Here is a 21,485-nt window from a genome sequence, read left to right as displayed (position 1 = left end):
GTAAACGCTATTTTAGAAATTCAGGAGGTGCGTAAACAGCGTTTACGTGCGTTTAGCCTCCACTACATCCCTGAAAGAGGTAACCCTGCCATTATAACAGACACATTATTAATCTTTTTTGTAAAGTTTTATTTCCTTCTTTATATTTACAACAGAATAGTAGGCTAATAAAGATCAGTTCAGCATGGTATAAATTATCACAACTTTCAGTATAAATATCTTCATAAAAATCACATTTAAACAAATTTAAACAAAGCATTTCACGGAACAGGCACCGGACATTAACAGGCATACCACATAATTCTTGCAAATAAACATAAAAGTACTCAGATAGATAGATATAACGTCTATGTTAAAAAATTAGGAGTCTCCCTGGTATGGTCTTGATGTGAAACAAATTGTATTCACAATATTAGCTGCCTCTAGAATCAGAGAGAGATCAGTAAACTTTTCCAGTGGAATTACTGTGCATTTCTGTAAGAAATAAAAAAATAAGTTTTCATTATAAAGTTTTATTATATAAGACATATTATATATGCATTTCAAATGTTATTTCAATTCATTTTTCATTTCACTGATTTTATTCTACAAGTTATTTTTATATTTTTATAGGGAAAAATATTTTACCTCTTTTTGTTTACTTTCTTGATGAAATTCTTGGCAAAACTGCTCTCTGGATTCAGGCACTTTTGTCCTCCGTTCTCCTTCAGAGTGACACTGAGGACACAGATGTAAACATCAGATACAGACCACCACTAAACTCCCTAAGGTATGCAGTTATAGCACATGAATCTGTGATATGCTTACATGATTTCCATTGTATTGCATGAAGAGGAGGGGGGAAACACCTCTAACCTCTCAATGCGGTTTGGGCGGACGGCATTGACCCCTGCACCCTGGCACTTGCATCTTCCCACAGAATCCCGTTGCCCTGGAAATAAACATGACCACTAAATGTCACGTGATGTTCAGTTGAGACAACAATGCTTTAGCATCACTCTCCCCTGTTGCACAGTGATCACTATTTCACAAATTATATGTAAAGTTGACTGAAGACATTTGTGGTGATTTATCATAATCTTACAATGACAACAATGAGGAAAAATCCAACTTTGAAGAAAAGCAAATATATTTTAGGAGAAAGGAATATTTGTGCCATAATTGTGGAGGCCACTGTAGCACCTTGGTCAGCAGATGACTGGAGCCCTTACCTCTCACATCTACGAAGAGCAGGACAGCCAGAAGTGCGAGGAGAGCTGCTGACTTCATTGTTGAGATGGGTGATGGTCTGTCTGCTTTCTCAGCTGTTGTATCAGAGTGAGGCGGTGAATCTGTCAAACAGTAGCAAGCATGCCTGTATTTATTCTGTCAAATCTGTCCCCTTTACATTGCGTCACATATCTCCTCCTTCAGCATGACAGACTTCAACTTTCACATCCTTATTTTTCAGTCTGTCTTATTTCTTGATTTTCACTCGTTCACACGTTGGCCATGGATGAAGGTGAAAGTGCACAAGGTTTTGTTTCAGAAATCAAATGAAGAGTGGTAATGAAATCAATCAGTGTGAGGAAAATAGAACTTTTGTTCAACCCCATACATACCTCACAACAAGAGTCTCTTTTAGTGTTTTGTTTTTTTCTCTCGATGTCTCAGTTTTCTTCATTTCAAAGAATCCTTTCAATTAGTAACAGCAGTATTAACTTATTAATATAATGAATTAATTTTACACCAGCCTTTTTCGTAATGTTTCGTAATGTCGCAACTTTCACAACTTCCTTATTTTTCTTCTGTCTTATTTCTTGGTCATTTTCACTCAGTTTGTGTGTGTGTGTGTGTGTGTGTGTGTGTGTGTGTGTGTGTTGTATGTGTTTTTTTTTAAGTTCACTCATTTGCTGAAGGTGAAATGGCAACAGGTTCAAATCAAATGAATTGTGGTAGTGTATTTTTTGAGGAAACTCTATTCTATTCTAGTCTATTATATTCTTAAATTAGAGTTCATTTGGTATTTGGTCTGTTAAATTGGTTACATTTTATGTCAGTTAAATCAGTTCTTCCTTTTTATTCAACCAACATACAAAGCAGTCTCTTGCAATCTCTGTATAAATATTTGTGACTTTTGAAGGACCTGTTTGAAGTTAACTGATGTAAAATGTAAAAGTTAACTGACATCAGCAATGGCTTTACTGTAATGTTTGAACAAAATTATTACAGTAATCTTACAGTACCCCATACCAAATCTGTTAAACCATTCATTAATTCTCAGCCTCTGACTCAGATTTCTATTTCATGAAACGTTTTGCAAAACACCACACACAATTCACTACCTAACACACAAAAATCTATCAGGAAGTAACTTGATTTCCTTTTTCAAGCACAACGTAGCAAAATGCCACATTTATTTACCAGTGCTTCACTCTCTCTCCTTACTCCTCACGTGTAAACACTTATTACTTTACTAAACACCTTCCATGGGCGTAGATTTAGGGTGGGACGCTAAGGACGAGTCCTAATCAATATTTTAAGATGACAAAATTGTCCCCACCAATATTTTAGCGAACTTATTTGTGTTGCTGATCATTCCGACAGCCAGCACAACAGTACAAGGAACGTCGTCATATGATTTGCTGAAAAACAGAGGGGGGAGGGGGAGGGTTATTTGATATACACGCTACAGTAGGCCTACACGCACGGAGAGTGTCAAAGGTACTTGTTTGCACCCGGCAGTCAAGCGAGCGGGTGTGTCAACGACAACGGTAAGTTAGGGCTGTCTGCTAATACATAGCCTATCCCAAAAAAGGCCAGAGTAAAACATTGTGATATTCCCTTTGCCCTTCAGCATGTACATGTTTGCCCCTTTTTGTGGTTTGTAGATCAGCTTTGCCACCCCAAGCTTTTTCATTGTAGTCTAGGCAAAATAATTAGCCATACAAACTGGCAACTGGTGACCAGGCTTTCAAATGCGTATTTTACTGTGTAAAATAGCATTAGCTGTTAGGATATTACCCAGGATATTGTCACAGCTAAGCTAGCTTCTGTAATCTTGTTAGTTTTTTTTTACATTTATTTTATCTAATGACATAACAAAACATGCTGAATTGAATCCACATAGCAAACATGCTGAATTGAATCCACATATCCTTGCACTTGCGAAACTATTTTTCAGCATTCACGTTCCTCTTAAAGTGACAGGCACTCAATTAGATTTACACACCAAATGTAATGATATAGACAAGTGTAGCCTAATAATTTAAATATCAATATGATGTAATCAAATTACTAAATTATGTTTAGCTATTAGTAATCATGTAGATCATAAAATACTATACATAATTATCAATATAAATGTATAGTTTATATGAATTCCAAAATATGAAAAAGAAACCTATGACAACCATCACTTTCTATGTGTGTGTGTGTGTGTGTGTGGAGGGTCAATCAAATTCTATGATTGCCACTGATGTGAATGATCTCACAAATCACACGAACCAAATCAAATTTTAAAAAATCGCAATAGTATCGAAATCGAGATTCTTCACTTGCTATTGGTATTGAAACAATAATGTTGGTATTGTGACAACAGGAGTTGTGGATGTGTCCCTACCAAAGCTGAGACCAAACCTACGCCCTTGACACCTTCCAATCATTGCCTTAGTATGAAAAGATACTGTATACACCAACTGCCCCCCTACACACACGCACACACATGCAGTAATTTCACATGCAAAAATCAAAACTTCATTTTCATTATTTATATACTTACATGTTTCACTGTGTATATTTCAACTTATTTCACTCTTGTATGGAAATATAATAGAAGCCCATGAAAGACAGAAGAGCTTTAGGTTTTGAGCAACAGTGTGCACGATGTGTCCAAAATGTCTGACAAAAATGTTGAATGTATTTAAGGATATATAATCTTTTGATCCCATGAGGGAAATTTGGTGTCTGCATTTATCCCAATCTGTGAATTAGTGAAACACACTCAGCACACAGTGAGGTGAAGCACACACTAATCCCGGTGCAGTGAGCTGCCTGCAACAACAGCGGCGCTCGGAGAGCAGTGAGGGGTTAGGTGCCTTGCTCAAGGGCACTTTAGCCGTGCCTACTGGTCGGGGTTCGAGCCGGCAACCCTCCGGTTTTAAGTCCGAAATGCTAACCAGTAGGCCACGGCTGCCCCATCTGTGCCAAATGCATGTGTTTTCAATATTTTATTTTCAATGCTGTGTTTCATTTTGCTAGAGATTTGAGGCATTTTGCATTTTGTGTGAGCAATAGTGGGTTTTGTGAAGAGTTTTGAAAATGTGTGAAGACAGTTGTAAAAACAACTGTAAATAATCAGTTGTAGTCTCTGATTATAAATGAACCACAGAATAGGGAAGAGGACCAAAACTTGTACACTATCCTAATGCGTTATTTATAATAATCCAAAATTATATCATATAATTGTATTGTGATTAAAAACAACTACATTATTATTATTATTATTATTATTATTATTATTATCTTGAATAAAGATGAATTAGTTTAGTTAATGAAATGAGCTGCAACATATTTCACTGGTTTATTTCAGGAGAATCATTGCAGTTTCCAGGAAGCAGCCTACTGGACAGTCAGTGAAACTGAAACTGTATGTAAGATATTACTCTGGAACTCAGGAACAGTTTTAGATCCGACTAATAATTCCTGCAGCATGGGAAGTGAAAGAGATGTGAACACAGTGAGAAGCTGTGGTGTCAGACTGAATGAAGTCGTGAAAAAGGAGATCTCTCTTTTTAACCAGATCAACACTTTCCATTCACTAGAACTGTGTAATATTGCCTAATCACAAAAGCACTGTGCACAGACACAAATAAGCTGCACACACACTGCCTGCTCTAGTTGAGGGGTTTGTAGGTTCTTATGTTTTGTAAGTCACTGTGGACATGTTATGGTCTACTCTAAGTGGGCAGTGGCTCCCTGGTAAACAGCACAGCAGCATCTTCATCAACTCAGTCACCTCAGGGATTTTAAGATACCTGGGAGTATCAGGGGGAACGGCAGCCTGGTATGATGAGAACAGCTAAAACAAGACCATAAAGCCCTTCAAAGGGTTGTGAGGCCAGCTGAACACAACACCACGAGTACACTTTTGAAACTTATGGACACGAGGTGTCAGTTCAGAGCCAACAAAATCATCAAAGATCAGTCATCCATATACTAGTTTACTTAAAGGCTGCACACTTCAGGTGAGATTGAGTTTGAGGGTGACAGAGTCAGAGACAAAGGGATCTCAGTTAAAGGTAACCTCAGACTTTGTACAGGTTTGCCATCTTTGGACCTGAGTTGAACCATTGCTTAATCTGAGTCAGTAGCTGCATTTACAAGGACGCTTTTTTTTTCCAACAAACTTCACATGAACACTAAATAAACCATTTGACATTTAATCTGCTTTTACATGGAACAAGCATTATCATTTAGAAGCTCCTTCCTAGTTGTATTGTCACCATGGAAACACATTTGTTTATGTCACTGTGCATTGTTACCACATAGGGAACACCTGTGCAGAAAGATGAAATGTACTCCAACAATCGGAGTACCTGTTTACATGGGTGGATTTAGTTCGGATTGAGCCATTACTATGATTGTAATCAGATTAAAAGTGTCTATGTATACAGGGCTATTGTTTTGCAAATAAAGTATATACTTTGAAGATTCTATTTTTCTGTGAAGACACAAGGGGGCTTAGGGCACTCAGGAGACTTTAAATAATTTCTTACTCAGGTGCCCTTCTGCTACGGGTGAAGTGAGAATCCAAAGAAAAAAATAATTTGCAGAGATACTCTGAGATTGAAAAAGTATAAAAAGCCTTTAATTTATCATGTCAAGAACTGGTTAAAAGCACATGGGCCTACGTGTTACGGCCATATTGGCCTTCATCAGGGCATCATTTTCTGTGCTTGAAGCCTTCTTGGTTTCTACCTGGAACAACATGCTCATCTGATGTAATAAAGGACAGCAAAGAGACTCAACAGGCTAAATAATGTCTCAAACTCTGCAGTGAGCGTGCACAGCCATCAGCTATACAAAGCTGTGGGACCAAATCACCCGCATCCTCCAGCATCCTCCAGCTCCTGGTTCAATGCAAATGCAATACAAAATTATTCCGCTTGTGCACTAATGCCTCCATAATCCGGTCACGCCCTACCTCTTCTCCTAAGTCCATACACACCTTCTTGTGTTTACACTTCCCTGATTCTCATTATCCATTGAGATACTTTGTGTCAATACAAAACACTATCCAAATAAAAATCTATCTGTCTAGAAGCCTCAAGGTGGGGGTAATTATGTTTTGAGTTTGAGTGTGCATCTGTTTTGTCTTTGATTTTTGATTACACTGTGTCCTTGGGTGTCTTCAAAGGAGCTTAGAAATAGAATACTTATTGTGATGGTGATGATTCTTCTTCTTCTTCTTCTTCTTCTTAATACTATTGTTCTTGGTGAATATCAGTGAAAATACTATGGACACACACAAAAAACTGCTGTGCTGTTTTTCACTGCAAAGATTCCAGTATGTGTCAAGTTGCTTTTTGAGCATGACTACAAAAGAGAACATTCAGCAGTAACCACCTTATCATTCTTACAACTACAAAAACATAGAAGCTTAACCTCCACCTTATATATCATTCTTACAACTACAAAAACATAGAAGCTTAATCTCCACCTTATATCTCATTCTTACAACTACAAAAACATAGAAGCTTAATCTCCATATGTTTAAGATATCCAATTTAAATCCAAAATAAAATATCATTTGGACAAATATATCTCAGAAATACTGATACGTTTGTGTTGTTCTTTCTCACTGTCTGTCTTTTCTCTATACTCTGTATAATGGGGCACTCTGCTTGTCTCTGGTTTTGGGGTCTTACACTGTAAGTTGTTTACTGAAGATCACTATTAACAGATATATTTACATTTAGTTAGTGTGGGGATTAAATAGCCAAGTCACTTGAGTGTACCTGCAGGTAAGCCTGCCATTATAACAAACACATTATTCATCTTTTTTGTAAAGTTTTATTTCCTTCTTTATATTTAAAACATAATCAAGCAATTAAGACACATCAGTTCAGCATGGTATACATTATTTCAACTTTCAGTATAGATATTTTCAGAAACAAATTTAAACAACATTTCACCAAATAGACACTGGACAGTAATACACATCCCAAATATAACATGCAAATAAATATAAAAGTATTCTGAGATAACATCCATGTTATAAAAACAAAAAATAGGAGTCTTTATTATGCTCTTGTGTAGAGAAAGAAAGTGCATTTTCATTATTAGCTGCCTCTAGAATCAGAGAGAGATCCGATGGAATTTACTGCATACTCCTGTAAGAAATGCAAAATGTTTTCATTATATTGATATTTTATACAATATATTATATTAAATGCCACGTCAATTCATTTTTTGAATTTGGTTGATTGTACTCGTCAAGTCAAACTTCTAATGGGGAAAAGTATTTTACCTCTTTTTGATGGCTTTCTTGATGAAATTCTTGGCAAAACTGCTCTCTGGATTCAGGCACTTTTGTCCTTCGATCTCCTTCAGAGTGACACTGAGGACCCAGATGTAAACATCAGATACAGACCACACTAAACTCCATAAGGTATGCAGTTATAGCACATGACATTGTGACATGCTTACATGATTTCCAGATTGGGGCATGCCGAGGAAGGGGGTAACACCTCTAGCCTCTCAATGCGGTTTGGGCGAACGGCATTCACCCCTGCACCCTGGCACTTGCATCTTCCCCGAGAATCCAGTTGCCCTGGAAATAAACATGACCACTAAATATCACAGGATGTTCAGTTGAGACAACAGTGCTTTAACATCACTCTCCCCTGTTACACAGTGACCACTATTTCACATAATTACAGTGCCCTCCACAATTATTAGCAGCCCTGGTAAAGTTGACTAAAAACAAGTATACAACTATTGTAATCTCACAATGAAAACAATGAGGAAAAATGCAAATATGTTATGAGAAAAGGAATATTTGTTCCATAGTGGAGGTCACTGTAGCACCTTGGTCAGCAGATGACTGGAGCCCTTACCTCTCACATCTACGAAGAGCAGGACAGCCAGAAGTACGAGGAGAGCTGCTGACTTCATTGTTGAGATGGGTGATGGTCTGTCTGCTTTCTCAGCTGTTGTATCAGAGTGAGGAGGTGAATCTGTCAAACAGTAGCAAGCATGCCTGTATTTATTCTGTCAAATCAGGGGTTTCCCCTTTACATTGCATCACATATCTCATCCTTCAGCATGACAGACTTCAACTTTCACATCCTTATTTTTCAGTCTGTCTTATTTCTTGATTTTCACTCGTTCACACGTTGGCCATGGATGAAGGTGAAAGTGCACAAGGTTTTGTTTCAGAAATCAAATGAAGAGTGGTAATGAAATCAATCAGTGTGAGGAAAATAGAACTTTTGTTCAACCCCATACATACCTCACAACAAGAGTCTCTTTTAGTGTTTTGTTTTTTTCTCTCGATGTCTCAGTTTTCTTCATTTCAAAGAATCCTTTCAATTAGTAACAGCAGTATTAACTTATTAATATAATGAATTAATTTTACACCAGCCTTTTTCGTAATGTAGCCTACATAATTTGATCTACCCTACAGGTAACACTCCATAATAAGGTGCCATAATAAATAGCAAACTTGTAATTACCTAACCCTCTGTTAATATTTGTTAATTGTTACTAAAATATATATTTGGCACAAGTTAATAGTTTTTTCATCATTAATTAAATATTAGTTGTTTGCATAAAATCTGTATGTTAGTGTTTTAACAAATCTATTAACTAATATTGTATTAATATATGTTAATAGTTAACTAAATATATTTTTGGCACTAATTAACAGTTATTTCTTACATCATTTAAATATTAAATGTTTATTTACAAACTATATGCCAATATAAAAGTTATTGACATATTATTATTTATCTAGCTTTTCTGATTAGTTGTGTGATTGTAAATAAAACACAGAAGACGGAAGCAGACCAAAACTTTTCCACTATAATTACGCATAATCTACAATAATCCAAAATTATATAATAGCATATGTGATCAAAAACAACTACATTAGTATTATCTTAAACAAAGATTAATTAGTTTAATCATTAAAATGAAATGAGTGAGCTGCAACATATTCCACTGGTTCTGGAGAATCATTGCAGTTTCCAGGAAGCAGCCTACTGGACAGTCAGTGAAACTGAAACTATGGAAGATATTACTCAGGAACTCAGGAACAGTTTCAGATCCGACCAATAATTCCTGCAGCATGAGAAGTGAAAGAGATGTGAACACAGTGAGAAGTTGTGATGTATGGACTGAATGGAATTGTGAAAAAGGAGATCTCTCTTTTTAACCAGATCAACACTTTCCCTTCACTAGAACTGTGTAATATTGCCTAATCACCAAAAGAACTGTGCACACACATAAGCTGCACACATTCCCTGCCTGGTCTAGATGAGGGGGTTGTGGGTTCTTATGTTGTGTAAGTCACTAATGACCTGACATGGTCTAAGTGCACAGCAGTGTAAGGGATGGCACAGACACTCGTCAAGATGAGAATTGCGTCGGCCACCAAAGGTTTAAACATGTATTAACCATGGATAGACTGGTGATGCAGTGGTGAATATTTCGATAAACTGTGACTGACTCCAAATCTGACTCCATAAAATTAAGAAATTGACCTTGAATAATTACCAAGTCAGCTATAGCAGAGTATTGGCATGGGGTACGAGAGGAAATATATACAGGTATGATCAAAAGTGTTGGCACCCATGCTAAAGTTGACTGAAAAGAGGAATATAAAATCATCTTTTGGAAATTGATCTTAATGCCTTAAATGAAAAATTAGGAAAAATAAGTTCTTCCTTAAAATAATGGGGTCATAAGTATTGCCACCCCTATGTTAAATTCCCATAGAGACAAGCAGATTTTTATTTTTAAAGGCCAGTTATTTCATGGATCCAGAATACTGTGCATCCTGATAAAGTTACCTTGGCCATTGGAATTAAAATAGCCCCACATCATCACATACCCTTCACCTACCTAGAGATTGGCATGGTGTTATTTCAGTTAGCCTATTAGCTGGTTTGATTTGCATTGAGCTCAATGAGCATCAAACCAGCTAATATGCTAACTGAAACTAGATGTACCGCATAGCGGTACAAAATATGACTGCCGCTCAGTCCTGGACATCTGTTCCGCGAAAATAAATCACACTTCAATTTGTCTCCATATTTTACTCCACCCCCCACTCTTGAAACTTTTGTGTATGCTTGTTTGGCATGCCTGAGTGTGTGTGTGCGGCTGCACAGAAAGTAGCCTACTGGTGCTGAAAAGGTGAATAGATTGTAGAATAGCCAAAGAAGATGTAGCATTGTTATAAAACCTTTAAAATCTCTAAACAATCACAAGTAGGGCAGTTCATCACAGTTCATCCATTGCAACTGGATTGATGAAAGGTCACTTACACTTGTAGGCTACATTGTATTTGGGAAAAGCAAAAGGTATCAGCATAATGTTATTTATGTATTTATTTATTTTTTATGTATTTATAAACAAAAACATCTCTGTCAGTTCCATGCCGTTTTCAACAGCTATCAAAAACAAAGGTCATTTTTGGATGGATGGATTTTTTTGTGAATGTTTCTTCTTCTACATAAGATTTTAGTCATCTTTAGTTCATGTAATACTTTATTGTCAATGCACAAATTAAGTAACAGTAGTCTGAAACGTTATTGTTAATGCACAAATTAAGTAACAGTAGTCTGAAACGAAATGCTGTTTTACATCTAACCAGTGGTGCAAATAACTGACATGTCCAAATGGGCCTTGATGAAATGCGTCGCTAGACTGTTGATACACATTTTAACGGGCCAAAGTTGAAGAGCTTTTGTCCGTTATTGTTCGTGCAAATATAGGCTGATTCATGTTCCCTTGCATTGTGTAACTGAGGTCCATGGCTAGTCTGGCTTTCATCAGACCAAGCTCAATCTTTTAAGAAATCAAAAAATAAATAGCGGGCAGATCAGGCTGGGTTCACCCAGCCTAGTCCATAGGCACCCGATATTGTTTAATTTTCCGATTGAGATATACATGCTCTGGCTATTCTAAATGCAAAAATGCATCAGGGAGTTATGATAAAACGATAACTAACAAACTAGATCCTAATAGAAAGCTGTTAGCTTCCCTAAGCTACAGGTAGGATTATAAGGTAGGCCTATTTACAACATAAATTGTCAATAGGCTATGCTGGCGACACAAATAAAATCTCCTTTGGAAACCAACGGCTTACACCTTACAGTATCAAGCGGACTTAAACTGCCATATCAAGGTGGTCCCCAGGGACGAAATTAATTTTTTCCGTAAAAGTCTAGTGGGGCTATATACCCACCAAATTTTATGTACCCTGGTGGTTCGGTGTCCCGGGTATCAATGACCAAAAATTCAGTAAGTAGATGACGGGAAAAATTCTTGAATTGTGTGCATGTGTGCGTGTACAAGTTTATGTTTATGTGTGTGGGTGTGCGTGTGTGTGTGTATGTGCGTGCTTGTGTGTTTGCCTGCGTATGTGTGTTTGTGCATGTGCATGCATGCGTACATATGTCTACTGTGTGAGTATGTGTCATCACATTATGATTACTGTAAATGTATGTGTGTGCGTGTGTATCTGTTTATGCACATGTGTGCACATGGAATGGGTTAACATGACCCCTGGAGGCAAACATACAGACAAAATTGGTCATCCTAGGCCCTACAGTTCTCAAGATATTCACACAGAGAACTGTGTCTGCCCTCTCTCCTTTCGGGGGTCCAGTCCAGCGGGGGGGCTACAGATCAAAAGCGAAAAATGGCGGTTCCATGCTATCCATGTGGGGGTACATGCCCACCAAGTTTTTGTGTACCCGGTCTTTCAGTGTCCGGGAATCCTTGTTGGTGTCGTCACTAAATGTACACATAAATTATTTTATTGTAAGGCCCCCATGAACGAAAGTACACAAAACTTGGCATGCATTCAGAGGGTGTCATAATGATCCTACACTTTTAATTTCGTGCAGTTTGACCTTGTCAGCCAGAGATATTGTGATGAAAACACCTAATTTTTTGCTTTTTAATTTTTTTAACTAGGTGGCTATACATGAAATAAGTGGTAATGGGATGGGTTGACATGCCCCCTTAAGACCAACATACATAAAACAGGTGGACCTCCTAGGCCCCTCACGGTTCTCGAGATATTCACAGAAAACTGTCTCCGCCCACCTACAGGCCAGTTGGTGTATAGTAACATAAATTAATTTATTGTGTGGCCCCCCATGAGCGAATTCCACAAAACTTGGCGTGCATACAGAGGGTGTCATAATGATCCTACACTTCAATTTCGTGCAGTTTTGACTATGTTAGGTCACAGATACCTTCAATTATAACACCTCATTTTTTACTTTTTTGTGTTTAACTAGGTGGCGCTATACATGAAATGAGTGGTTATGGAATGGGTTGACATGGCCCCTTGAGATCAACATACAAAAAAAAAATGGTCCTCCTAAACCCTACGGTTTTGAGATATCCACAGAAAACTGTGTCTGCCTACCCTCCTTTCGGGGGTCCAGTCCAGCAGGGGGGGCTACAGATCAAAAGAAAAAGCGATGGTTCCATGCTATCCATGTGGGGTTACATGCCCACCAAGTTTATGTACCCGGTCTTTCAGTGTCCGGGAATCATTGGCGGAAATTTGGGCATGCGAAAAAAAAAAAAATCTGGCTAAACCTATATGACCGCTGCTTATTTCTTGTAGGTCATAATAACATCATGCCAATCTCTAGGAATGGTGAAGGGTATGTGATTATGTGGGGCTATTAATCTGGATGTTCTTTGATTGAGATGGGGGGGGGGGGGTAGCCATTTGGCTGCTTTGGTCCAAAAATCCTGGCCTTACAGTGGCTCCCTGGTAAACAGCAGAGCAGCATCTTTATCAACTCAGTCACCTCAGGGATTTTAAGGTACCTTGGAGAATCAGGGGGAACAGCAGCCTGGTATGAGAACAGCTAAAAACAAGAGCGGGAAGCCCTGCAGAGGGTTGTGAGGCCAGCTGCACACAACACCACGAGTACACTTTTGAAACTTATGGACACGAGGTGTAAGTCTAGAGCCAACAAATTCATCAGAGATCAGTCATCCATATACTAGTTTACTTAAAGGCTACACACTTCAGGTGAGACTGAGCTAGAGGGTGACAGAGAGCCAGAGACAAAGGGATCCAAGGGAAGTGTGGCTCCAAAGCAGGGTTGCCTAGCCTGACGAGCCAGACCCACATTAAAATGTAGGGTCTGGAAACTCACCGTTCGCAGTGCTCAGTCCGAGGGGTGGGATAATCAGTTGTCTTTCAAATTCCCTCTGCATGCAATAGGACAGCGGCAGCGCTATGAGTCCCATGCGTTTCCCACCAAGCAGAGCTAGTTGGCTAGTTCAAACGTTTGCCAACTTAATAACTCGTGTCACACTATTCGCTAGCAGCAACATCCATCTTATTATGACTGCCGCGCAGCGAAGCGGCGGTCATATAGGTTTAGTCAGATTTTTTTATTTTTTTTATTTTTTTTTATTTTTCGCATGCCCAAATTTCCGTCAATGATTCCCGGGACACTGAAAGACCGGGGTACACGAAACTTGGTGGGCATGTAACCCCACATGGATAGCATGGAACCATCGTTTTTCGTTTTGATCTGTAGCCCCCCCGCTGGACTGGACCCCCCGAAAGGAGGGTAGGGCAGACACAGTTTTCTGTGAATATCTCGAAAACCGTAGGGTTTAGGAGGACCATTTTTTTTTTTGTTGATCTCAAGGGGCCATGTCAACCCATTCCATAACCACTCATTTCATGTATAGCGCCACCTAGTTAAACACAAAAAAGTAAAAATGAGGTGTTGTAATTGAAGGTATCTGTGACCTAACATAGTCAAAACTGCACGAAATTGGAAGCATAGGATCATTATGACACCCTCTGTATGCACGCCAAGTTTTGTGGAATTCCGTTCATGGGGGGCCACACAATAAATTAATTTATGTTACTATACACCAACTGGCCTGTAGGTGGCCGGAGACAGTTTTCTGTGAATATCTCGAGAACCGTAGGGCCTAGGAGGTCCACCTTTTTTTATGTATGTTGGTCTTAAGAACCGTCATTTTTCGTTTTGATCTGTAGCCCCCACGCTGAACTGGACCCCCCGAAAGGAGGGTAGGGCAGACACAGTTCTCTGTGAATATCTTGAGAACTGTAGGGCCCTGGGATGACCATTTTGTCCCGTATGTTTTGCCTCCAGGGTCATGTTAACCCATTTCATGTGCACACATGTGCACAAACAGATACACACACACACACACACACATTCACAGTAATCATGCATTATGACACATACTCACACAGTAGACATATATATGCTTGCATGCACAGGCACATACGCAGGCACACACACAAGCACGCACACACACACACACACACACACACACACACACACACACACACACACACACACACACACACACACTCACACCCACACACATAACATAAACATAACACAAACAATCAAGAATTTCTCAGAATTATGAACAGGCAAGATGGAGGTGGGGTTGTATAAAATGAATTTTACATGTGAAATCTATGAACTAATCATGTTTTGGTACTTGTTGTCTAGCAGATACCAGTGAGAATTGACTGTGGATAATGCAATTTAGTGAGACAGTTAGAATCATATAGGCCTTTCAGCGTGATTTCTTTTTTGTGGAAAAAAATGTGCTGGACTGGAAGCGGTCATGTTTTTGTACCGCTGGCGGTACATCTAGTTTGTTTTCAAGTAGCAGGAAATTCAAGCCAAACCGTTGCAACTCTGCCATCAATCATTATGTTAAGCCCACCTAACGACTCTATACACGATTTCATTGGACTGATTAAGTTTCGATTTCTGGAGCTCACAAGCCAACGGAGAGTTGGTAGACTAGCCCTGGCAGCAAATGTAATTTGCTTCCGCTAGGTGCGCGTCTAGATTTCTAGGCTAAGGGTTGCCATCTTTGGACCTGAATGCCTAGATTTGAACCATTGCTTAGTCTGAGTCAGTAGCCGCGTTTACATGGACACTTTTCTTTTCAATCAAATTGAAATTAATCTGAAAATTTCTACCAAACTTTACATTAACGCTAAATAAACTGTTTGATGTTTAATCTGCTTTTACATGAAACAAGCATTGAATCATTTAGAAGCTCCTATTGTATTGTCACCATGAAAACCCATTTGTTTATGTCACTGGGCACTGTTACCACATAGGGAACACCTGTGCAGAAAGAAGATAATGTACTTCAACAATCGGAGTAGGCTACCTGTTTACATGGGTGGATTTAATCGGATCGAGCTGAGTCCGATCAGTTGAGGTGTTACATGGTGCGTTTTTATTCGGATTGAGCCATTACTCCATTTCTAATCAGATTAAAAGTACAGTATGGTGCAGACTAGATGCTCTCTTCAGCTCTGGTGCTGGTCCTGGTCCTGGTGGAGATGCTAGATGCAGAATGCACACAAAAGACAATCATTTTCCTCAGACTCTGTGCTTTCTTATTCTTTTTCTTCCATCTTCTGCTACGTCATTTTGTTTTGGTTGTGAAGCATCTTAGTTTCACATCTCCAATCGAGGACGTTTCTGTGAAAAGGTATCTGTGAGTGGAAACTGGGGCACACAAGTGAAAAGTCATTCAGAGGACTTAGAAGGCATTCTTTATGGGAGGTTTCTCATTGGTATGGTGTGGTCAGCATTTGCATGATATTGGCTTTTCACGTCACAAAGTAAAACACAAAAATTAAGTGTCCCAGGAATCTAAATTGCGTGCCATGGGAATAGTTTAAGAAAGATTAAACAAATATTGCTGGGAAAATATGTCTTTTGGATTGAAATACTAATGCATGTAGGAATGTTGGAAACACTTTCTTTAAAAACAGTACCCATAAAGCATTATAAACACATTTCTAAAGGGTTCTAAAGTATTCATAGAGCGTAATAATTTTCAACGTAGCTTCTTATACATAATTATGACTGCTGCACTCATAAAGCATTATGATGATGATGTTGTAAGCCCTTAAAGCTTTAAATATCACATAGTATTAATAAAGTATTAATACTTTATATATCAATGTGTTTATAATATTATATTATAAACTACTTTATAATACTTTATAAAGTATATATATATATATAGTATTATAAACTATTAATAAAGCCTCATAATGTATGACATAAGTCTATATAACTATCTATACATAGTCATGACGGCACTCAGAAAGTGTTATGCTGTTATGGCATAAGCACTTGCTTGAAATATCACAATGAATTATAAAGCTTCTTTTACCTCTTGACATTTAGCTTTGACCTTAGACTTCCATACAAACTGTAATGGTGCCTTATAGCTTTTCATTATGTGCACATCTCACTTTACCTAGAGTGTACTGCTGGATTGTAACTCTTAATTAGGTTTTATGGGCATTTATAGTTGGACTTGGAAATTAAGATACATTTATTATGTAAGCTTGTATGGAAGTGGTCATTGCTATTATCAAGAGGTAAGTAGCTACAGTATATTGACTTATGTCGATAATTATGAGGCTTTATGAATACTTAAGTATGAATGTGTTCATAATGCTTTTTGATACTGTGTTCATAGAAAGTGTTATCAGAATGTTTTGCATTACATCAAATATGCCATGGCCATGGGGTCTTAAGTGGTTTACTGAAGATCATTATTAGCAGATATTTTTACATTTAGTTAGTGTGGGGATTAAATAACCAAGTCACTTGAGTATACCTGCAGGTAAGCCTGCTATTATAACAGACATATTATTCATATTTTTTGTAATGTTTTATTTCCTTCCTTATATTTACAACATAATTAAAACGCATCCGTTTAGCATGACATAAATTATTTCAACTTTCAGTGTAGATATTTTCATAAACATAACAAATTTAAACAACATCTCACCAAATAGACACCGGACTGTAACACACATCCCAAATATAGGCCTAACATTCAAATAAATATAAAAGTATTCTGAGATAACATCCATGTTATAAAAAATAAAAATAGGAGTCTCTATGTTGTGTAGAGAAAAAAAGTGCATTTTCAATATTAGCTGCCTCTCAGAAAGAGATCCAAAGGAATTTACTGTGTACTCCTGTAAGAAATGTAAAACAAGTTTTCATTATATTGATATTTTATAGAATATATGCATTTTAAATATCATGTCAATCATTTTTCTTTTGAATTTGGTTGGTTGTTCTCGTCAAGTCAAACTTCTAATGGGGAAAGTAGTTTACCTCTTTTTGATGGCTCTCTTGATGTAATTCTTGGAAAAACTGCTGTTTGGATCCAGACACTTTTGTCCTCCATTATCCTTCAGAGTGACACTGAGGACACAAGTAGATGTAAACATAAGATACAGACCACCACTAAACTCCATAAGGTATGCAGTTATAGCACATGACATTGTGACATGCTTACATGATTTCCAGATTGGGGCATGCCAAGGAAGGGGGTAACACCTCTAGCCTCTCAATGCGGTTTGGGCGGATGGCTTTGGCCCCTGCACCCTGGCACTTGCATCTTCCCCGAGAATCCAGTTGCCCTGGAAATAAACATGACCACAAAATATCACAGGATGTTCAGTTGAGACAACAGTGCTGTAGCATCACTCTCCCTTGTTACACAGTGACCACTATTTCAGAAATTACAGTGCCCTCCACAATATTAGCAGCCCTGGTAAAGTTGACTAAAAACAAGTATACAAATCTTTTGCTGACCTATTGTAATCTTACAATGAAAACAATGAGGAAAAATGCAAATATATCCTGAAAAAAAGATATTTGTGCCATAATAGTGGAGGTCACTGTAGCACCTTGGTCAGCAGATGACTGGAGCCCTTACCTCTCACATCTACGAAGAGAGCAGGACAGCCAGAAGTACGAGGAGAGCTGCTGACTTCATTGTTGAGATGGGTGATGGTCTGTCTGCTTTCTCAGCTGTTGTATCAGACTGAGGAGGTGAATCTGTCAAACAGTAGCAAGCATGCCTGTATTTATTCTATCAAATCAGGGGTTTCCCCTTTACATTGCATCACATATCTCCTCCTTCAGCATGACAGACTTCAACTTTCACATCCTTATTTTTCTTCTGTCTTATTTCTTGATGATTTTTCACTCAGTTTGTTTTTTGTATGTGTTTTGTGTTTTTTTTGGTGTTCACGTTCACAAGTTGGCCATGAATGAAGGTGAAAGTGCACAAGGTTTTGTTTCAGAAATCAAATGAAGAGTGGTAATGAAATCAATCAGTGTGAGGAAAATAGAACTTTTGTTCAACCCCATACATACCTCACAACAAGAGTCTCTTTTAATGTTTTGTTTTTTTCTCTCGATGTCTCAGTTTTCTTCATTTCAAAGAATCCTTTCAATTAGTAACAGCAGTATTAACTTATTAATATAATGAATTCATTTTACACCAGCCTTTTTCGTAATGTAGCCTACCAAGTCAAAGCCAAGTTGTTTGCATCCTCTGTATAAATATTGGTATCTTTTGAAGGACCTGTGATTGTGTGAAAGTTACCTGATGGGGCTCACAGCAGCAATGGCCTTAAGTGCTGTTAATGTTTAATAAATAAACATGGTAAAGTGCTTTGAGAGGTCAATGTGTTCTTTTAGAAAATACAGGATGGTATCATTCACTGCACTTTGTAAAGATACATCCACACAACAGAATTATTACAGTAGGCTTATAGTATAGTAATCAGTTGTAGTCTGTGATTATAAATAAAACACAGAAGACGGAAGCAGACCAAAACTTTTCCACTATAATTACACATGATCTACAATAATCCAAAATTATATAATAGCATATGTGATGAAAAACAACTACATTATTATTATCTTAAACATAGATTAATTAGTTTAATTGTTTAAATTAAATGAGTGAGCTGCAACACTGGTTCTTGAGAATCATTGCAGTTTCCAGGAAGCAGCCTACTGGACAGTCAGTGAAACTGAAACTGTATGGAAGATATTACTCAGGAATTCAGGAACAGTTTCAGATCCGACTAATAATTCCTGCAGCATGGGAAGTGAAAGAGATGTGAACACAGTGAGAAGCTGTGGTGTCAGACTGAATGAAGTTGTGAAAAAGGAGATCTCTCTTTTTAACCAGATCAACACTTTCCCTTCACTAGAACTGTGTAATATTGCCTAATCACACACCAAAAGAACTGTGCACACACATAAACTGCACACATGCCCAAAAAGTCAGTCAGACAAAAGTTTTTGCACAAAAGTCAGTCAGACAGTCTCTTCATCTCTCTCTGTATAGGCAGGCCTATCGTCAGACGTTGCCATTGATCATGCTTAGGCTATTGTCAGTAAGTTCGGAGCTACAACTTGGCTTCCTATCTGTGTTAACAAAACTGGAATTGACGTTAATATAAGACATATGCTATTGCTGCAGAGTTATTCTTCAACTATGGTACTCTTTGACCATGTATTTTTCAGAAAATGTAACATCTTTAAGTAAAAATCTTTTTGCATGGTTTAATTATCTACTCTTTCTATAAACTTTCCCTAATAGTAGCTGTAAAGATTTCATATATAATATAATATAATATATATATATATATATATATATATATTTATATATATATATATATATATATATATATATATATATATATATATATGATGAATAATATATATTTTTGACATTTTATTCCAAAAGTCTAACTGTCATTTCCAGTAAAAGTATATAAGTATATATACTCTTTTGATCCTGTGAGGGAAATTTGGTCTCTGCATTTATCCCAATCCGTGAATTAGTGAAACAAACTCAGTGCACAGTGAACACACATTGAGGTGAAGCACACACTAATCCCGATGCAGTGAGCTGCCTGCTACAGACACGCTCGGGGAGCAGTGAGGGGTTAGGTGCCTTGCTCAAGGGCACTTCAGCCATTCCTACTGTTTGGGGTTCGAACCAGCAACCCTCCGGTTACAAGTCCGAAGCCCTAACCAGTAGGCCACGACTGCCCAATCACACGTTTCCAAAACACAACAAAACGTGTGTTTTCAAGCAAAAATAACATCTACTGTTCCAAACGTATTTTATTAAATATTACACATATCAGCCAAAATATTAAATGTATTAATTTTCCAGAAATGCATGTTGTATTATTTTTACATGTTTAGCTTAAAATATGTGTTGTGATGGAAATTACAAAGTGTGGTGGAGATGACACACACTAAAAGCATTAAGATTTAAAACAAAAAAATGTGTCCCTGCCATATGTTATGTAATTATGATGTGTTTTTTTTTCTACTAGATTCTTTAGTAGGCCTACTATGAAGCAAATAAACTGTGTTTTTAGGGCAATGTCATTTCCACCACCAAAAACAAAAAAGTAGTAAATATTTCATTTATTATAATATATAAGGACAAGAACAGTATCATAGTTGAAGAATTACCCTGCAGTGTTACTTTGCATTAACCTGACCCTAGCCATATGAATGTCGTTCCGCTTAGCTCCGCCTAGCTTCACTCACATCCATCTGGGACCTCTTCCATTGAGAGTGAGTTATCAACGTCACGGGTTCGCTTCGATGTGAGTGGTTGAAGTAGCACGTCAATAGATGACGGACAAGTGGCTTATTCAATCATATGCAAGCATTTTTTGATTTGGCCCAGCCTTCTGAAGCAACACTTCAATGGATCGGTTCCAGATGGATGAGTGGAGCTAGGCGGAGCGAAATTCATCTGGCTAGGGTCAGGTTAACTTTGCATTACATCTAGCAGCTAATGCGAACCATGTAGCTTATGGCAGCTAGGTAGGCTACTAATAAAATGTTTAAAAGTGCGCTGCCTGTTTGTGCGTGTCATGTGTTGGATTTCCAACTTATGAAACGTTGCTTTGGTGTCTAACCTGCGCGGCCAAAGTAGGCCACACCAGAAACGGTTGATAAAGGATCTTTGGTAATGCTAAACCATACTGTTTGTCTGTCCAGTTTCCACTAAAGTAGTGCAACAACAAGCTGGCTGGCTGTGGGGTATTCCAGAAAGGAACACTGAGATAAAACTTAACCTCTGGGTTGTCTGAACCTGTGGCGACTAAACCCGAGCTGTCGGTTCCAAAACACCGGTTACCAGTTAGTTCAATCAACCCTGTGTTAGATAACCTCGAGTTGTGCGCGTTCACGGCGAACTTATAAAGGCATCATCTATTGAGAGTCGAAACCATGAGTGAAACTTGCGAAACGAAGAGCACCGTATTTTTCAGAGGCGGAGTATCAAGTTCTCCTCGAGACTTACGAGGAGGAGAACTGTGATAACAAAAAAAGAGCAATACTTGAGCGTCTGCCAAG

General features: G+C 38.0%; 2 protein-coding genes and 1 long non-coding RNA gene across 3 annotated transcripts; all 3 read right to left on the bottom strand.

Moving 5' to 3' along the window:
- Positions 1 to 231: 231 nt before the first annotated feature.
- Positions 232 to 1,312, bottom strand: LOC125294835 (C-X-C motif chemokine 11-6-like). Its single transcript, XM_048243865.1, has 4 exons — positions 1,212 to 1,312; positions 808 to 931; positions 628 to 717; positions 232 to 474 (listed from the first exon to the last, which is right to left on the bottom strand). Exons 1-4 carry the CDS (start codon positions 1,267 to 1,269, stop codon positions 462 to 464), a joined length of 285 nt encoding a protein of 94 aa, XP_048099822.1. The 5' UTR covers positions 1,270 to 1,312; the 3' UTR covers positions 232 to 461.
- A 5,725-nt stretch (positions 1,313 to 7,037) lies between these two features.
- LOC125294834 (C-X-C motif chemokine 11-6-like) lies at positions 7,038 to 8,200 on the bottom strand. Its single transcript, XM_048243864.1, has 4 exons — positions 8,100 to 8,200; positions 7,690 to 7,813; positions 7,511 to 7,600; positions 7,038 to 7,373 (listed from the first exon to the last, which is right to left on the bottom strand). The coding sequence occupies exons 1-4, from the start codon at positions 8,155 to 8,157 to the stop codon at positions 7,361 to 7,363; spliced, it is 285 nt and encodes a 94-aa protein (XP_048099821.1). The 5' UTR covers positions 8,158 to 8,200; the 3' UTR covers positions 7,038 to 7,360.
- An 8,770-nt stretch (positions 8,201 to 16,970) lies between these two features.
- LOC125295186 lies at positions 16,971 to 18,035 on the bottom strand. Its single transcript, XR_007193646.1, has 4 exons — positions 18,019 to 18,035; positions 17,596 to 17,719; positions 17,412 to 17,501; positions 16,971 to 17,269 (listed from the first exon to the last, which is right to left on the bottom strand). It is a non-coding gene; the product is annotated as an uncharacterized LOC125295186 (long non-coding RNA).
- Positions 18,036 to 21,485: the final 3,450 nt, after the last annotated feature.

The sequence above is a fragment of the Alosa alosa genome, chromosome 5 (assembly GCF_017589495.1).
Source record: "Alosa alosa isolate M-15738 ecotype Scorff River chromosome 5, AALO_Geno_1.1, whole genome shotgun sequence".
Classification (NCBI taxonomy): Eukaryota; Metazoa; Chordata; class Actinopteri; order Clupeiformes; family Clupeidae; genus Alosa; species Alosa alosa.
The sequence above is the reverse complement of the archived record's forward strand: the minus strand, read 5'-3'. Positions and strand labels throughout refer to the sequence as shown.